Source organism: Gymnoscopelus braueri, assembly GCF_963280865.1.
Source record: "Gymnoscopelus braueri genome assembly, chromosome: 22".
NCBI classification, from domain to species: Eukaryota; Metazoa; Chordata; class Actinopteri; order Myctophiformes; family Myctophidae; genus Gymnoscopelus; species Gymnoscopelus braueri.
This window is the reverse complement of record NC_137624.1, coordinates 9,469,485-9,474,484: the sequence shown is the minus strand read 5'-3', so window position 1 is coordinate 9,474,484 and position 5,000 is coordinate 9,469,485. Positions and strand designations below refer to the sequence as shown.

At 41.7% G+C, this 5,000-nt stretch overlaps 1 protein-coding gene across 2 annotated transcripts in view; it reads right to left on the bottom strand.

The window, feature by feature from the left end:
* Positions 1 to 5,000, bottom strand: part of dym (dymeclin) — an 82,467-nt gene that overhangs the window by 39,001 nt on the left and 38,466 nt on the right. For both annotated transcript variants that reach the window (XM_080419563.1, XM_080419562.1), the window contains exons 9-10: positions 3,348 to 3,533; positions 232 to 410 (exon numbers count right to left, since the gene is read on the bottom strand). In XM_080419563.1, coding sequence (XP_080275689.1) covers positions 232 to 410; positions 3,348 to 3,533 — 365 coding nt within the window. The remainder of the gene's footprint in view (positions 1 to 231; positions 411 to 3,347; positions 3,534 to 5,000) is intronic.

Genomic DNA, 5,000 nt, shown 5'->3' with positions numbered 1-5,000 from the left:
AAGCCTGTCACAATTATTACATGATCGTCAAAATGATCAAATGTGTCAGTCATTTCTTTGTATATTTAAGTTATTATTATTATTACTTTGTTTTAATAGTTTTCATACCGGCAGCAGTTTATACACGGTATGCAGTACTTATTAAAAAAAAAAGGGGATATAAAAAAATATTCATTTTTCCCCCATTTTTTCATACACAGTTATATCATGAAGGATGTTTTCATTCATTACCAGGTTGTCCATGTCGGTCCTGGAGAGCATGTAGGTCCTCATGTTGGCGTTCTGGTGCAGCAGCGTGTAGAGCAGCAGGGTGGCCTGGTCGGAGCGCTGCTGCTCGCACAGCGCCGTGTACAGACTGTTGAAGTTGATCTGGAAGCTGTGGGCCTGTTCCATGGGCAGCGACGACGTGTCTGCATAGAGGAGGCAGTTAGCGTGTTGTTAGCATGGATTAAAACAATTTAGACATTTGTAGAATCCCCAGAAGCAAAGATTTGAGTCACAAATGCTCGCTTTAAAAAAATATATATTCAAAAAATGTGCACAAATGTTCATGATTTTTCTAAAATAGCAGATCTACAAGCTCATACATATCTGCTATTTTTGAATAGCCAAAGTATAAGATAATGGTTAAAGTGGTTAAAATCTAAAATGACAGATGCTCTCCCGGTCTTAATGGCTTTTCCCGACTGAAACATTTTTGTTAGGCCAAGTCCTAATCTGCAATTAGTGAAACAGCGCTGTGTTTCGAAAAAAAAAAAAAAAAAAAACTTACGTGTCGCAGACGCGTCGTAAACGTCAGAGAATAATACACATAGAAGACTTCTATGGAATCCAAATGACTGAAATCAGCCGTGGCGACTGAGAACATTAATCCATGTCTGCTCTATCTTACACCTCCAAGACTTTCGAACTAGCCGAAACAACCAATGCAAACGTCATGTGTCAGAAACTCAAGGTGCACTCGGGAGCTTGTAGATTGGCTATTCTCGCTATTTTTGTACGCCACTTGTTATGATATCGGCTTCAATATATTTCTGGCTAATTTCCCAGCCCTGGACAGTTTTGAAGAAATGTTGTCTGAGGAGGTTAGGAGGCGCAAACCTCTACAATCTATCTCTGAGAGACCGCAAACACAACCAAATGGCAATTATCCCATTAAGACCTACAAATACCTTCTAAATCAGTTCTCAAACTTTTCAAGGACCCCCAAAATGTTATGTATTTGGCCACGGACCCCAATATGAAAATATTTTGTGCCAGGGACCCCCAGAAGAGAAAATGTGTGCAATTTATTTTCTTCAATTTCAATTATTTTCAAAAATAGCAGATGTACAAGCTCGCAGCGCGGCACGAAATGACGCGCTGTGAGCTTGTATATCTGTTATATCTGTTAATATAGCATCGCAATAATTTTAACCACTTTAACCTTTTATACTGGCTATTCAAAAATAGCAGATATACAAGCTCATAGCGCACCAGAACCACTGGTGTAGAGTGGGGCGGGGTCTAACGTTCAGCACTCAAAGCGGAGCTGCATCGAGCATAAAACTATTTTGTCCTCAGAAAACTTGTTTGGTTTCGGCAAGCTGGAAAAAAATAACTCCTTCTTTTGAAGTATGCGGCAAGCTTAATGGCAGAACGGACACGCCGAGATTTCAAACGTTTGAGAAGTTCAGACTGGAGCTATTATAATGAATGGAACCTTTGCTTCGGGACAGGTTTAAGAACCGTTTCTTTCTTCTGCGAAAAGCCAGCGGCTAAGTCAAACATTCACTCAAAAAACCTGTTTTATAATCCCGTTCTCAGCCTCTGTTAATGTCTGACACCAGCTGAGGACAAAGAAAGGTTACATAAGAGTTTGCACTGTAAATCTTTGCAGGGTAGGACCTGTTTCCTAGGATTAAGAAAAGAATACAAAGTGTTTTTTGCAGCTACAGTAATGGAGCACGGAATATGCCACAAATAATAACACCCACGGTTTCCTTATTGCCAGTACACAGAACTGATGACAGGTCGGTGTTATCCAAACTGTCAGAGGGCTCAAAAAAGATGATACATTGAGTGATAATTACAGCTTCCACAGAACAATTAATAAAGGGCACAGCTCCAACTTAGGACGGTGCTGCAGAGTACCTTTGGCCTCATTTAGAACGCCGGAATGAATCTATGAATACTTGAATAGGCCAATGTGGCATGCCCCCCTATGATCCCATTCACATAATGATCAATAATAATATTAATCATCATCATCATGTTTAATCCCGCAGAATTTGAGAACACACACACGGATACGCTGATTGGGGCAAACCCAAAAAGGCACTACGGCGAAAAGGGATTCCCTTCTTTCTTTGGTGTTTCGCACAAGTGGGAGTGGTTATACGCCTATCCCTAACCCTAATCTTAACCTTAACAACTCTTTGACTGCCGTCGACGCGTTATCAAGTCAATTGCTAGTTTGTCCACTTGGCCGTCGACGCGTTAGACGCGCCGATAGCTTTGTCATTGTTTAATCTGTGATCGCGCTGTTCTGTTTCTTTTTCACCATCACTTTCGCTTTCTGTTTACTTCACACTCACCGGGTTCCGGATTCATGACGCAGATTCCGTTTCCGGTTCTCTAGAAGCTTGAAAGTGTCATTTTACACGTTTTTTCACACGGTATAAAAAACGAACGGAGAGCTCCAGTTCTATTTTCTTTAGTCTGGATGACGAACAGTTATCGGATCCCGCTGAGTGCCATGGCAAAAGACTAGATTTAGCTGTAAAACACTTTATATTAATTATTTGGAGATGTGCTGAACTAACAGAATTATAATGGGTAACGCTCAAAAGGCATTAACCAAAGAATAAACGTCATTTTTGTGGGAGCGGGTTAGACCACTTGGCTCTGCATGAGTACAGCAATCAGAAAATTATGTTTGTATGAAATCAGAAATTCATATCAGCCCAAAAACTAAATCTAGATCCAAGAATTTCCAAATGTTATTGTAAATGACTCATCTGATTACTACTGGTAAATGTTAACAGGTGACAGCTGTAGTGAGTGTTAAAAATGTAATTCAAGTATTTGAAGGCTATAAAAAGGTGTAAAATATTGTTGCTGTCGGGGAGAAACCTCTAATCTCCGTAGTTTAACTTTATATATTTTTTCATAAATTAATGGCCTACTTTGTCATACTACCGTGTCACACAAATGTATGTGTAGTCATTTTCCCCCACTTCAGCACTGTGACCCTTTTTGAGCTTGTCGATCTGCTATTTTTGCAATTTTTGAATTTGAATCCTGAAAAGTAACAGTTTTGGACATGAGAGGTTTCCACCCGACAGCACCGACAAGAACAAGCATACCTTGTGTGTTTCTGAAGCCAGTGACAGCCTGTCGATAGGGGTTGGGCCAGTCAGGCCCGTCCGTCAGATTGGCTAAGACAAGCAGCAGCAAGAGGCTCTGATTGGACAGTGGTAGCGGGTTGTGTTCCTGGTCCACCCCCGTCTTACTGCCGGCGCCGCCCAACGTGAAGACACTCCATAGACCACCTGCACACACGCACACGTGTGCACACACACACACACACACACACACACACACACACACACACACACACACACACACACACACACACACACACACACACACACACACACACACACACACACAGAGGATTGAGTTTCCATAGCATGGCAAACTATTATATCGTTGCTGTCAGGCAGAAACCTCTTATCTCCATATTCTAAGTTTTTGTGTTGTTTCGTAAATTAACGCCCTACTTGATCATATTACAGCGTAGGCCTGACCTCGACTAAGTCGAATAGTCGACACAAAACAAACTGTGTAGACTTGGCCCTTTGAAATAAAATGTATTTTGTTTTGTTTTTTAGTTTTTTGCATTGGTCGACTGCCAGTCGACTATTGGCAATTAGTCGCCAATTAGATTCGACTAAACAAATCCTTAGTCGGGGACAGGCCTACTACAGCGTCGCACAAAAGCATCAAAAGTAGCAGATCTGCAAGCTCGAAACGCGGCACGAAGATCTGCTACTTTTGTAGTTTTTGAATTGGAATCCTGAAAATTAACAGTTTTGGACGTATGAGGTTTCCACCCAACAGAGACAATGAGATATTATAATATTGTACAGCCTGCTCTATATAGCTATACACTCTCCTTTCCTTTCTCCTATTCACTCGCCCTTATTCACTGTGCGTGCTGAAAAAAAAAAAAAAAAGACAGACTCACGCTAAGACTGTGTCCGTGTTTGTTTGTTTGTTTGTGTGAGAGAGAGAGAACATGTTGTAATTGCAGAATGGCGTGAGCATGAGCAATGTGTTTGTGATCAGAAATGCATTGCAACTTTTTTTTTTTTGAATCACTTGCGACGCAATGACGCCGGCATGTGCCGACCTGCCTACTGCACCTAAGAAATTAGGTGCTGACCAGCGCAGCGGCTTGCAAGACTAGCCACACACACACACACACACACACACACACACACACACACACACACACACACACACACACACACACACACACACACACACACACACACACACACACACACACACACACACACACACACACACACACACACACACACACACACACACACACACACACACACACACACACACACACGGTTTGTGAAAACAAAACCGGCTGAATCCAACCAGATCCTGAGAGCGTCTACTGCCATCTAGTGGGGAGAGGTGGAAGAGCAGCACAGTTTTCGACATAAAAGCGTCCAAACTTCGTACAAACCGGGTTGAGAACGAGAACCACACAGGCACACACACACCACACCAATGTGTCTTTGAGTCAGTCTCACCTGCCTTGCCTTGCCACCTTCTCTCATATTATCGTCACTGTGAGGTATGTCCAAATCCTTTCTTTTTTCTTTTTCAATTAAAAGAATGATTTCAAAAAGTGAAAATCTATTTTCACTACTTTTGTGGGACATTCTTGTATGATGAAGTAGGGCATTCATTTACAAAAAGACATACAACGTTGA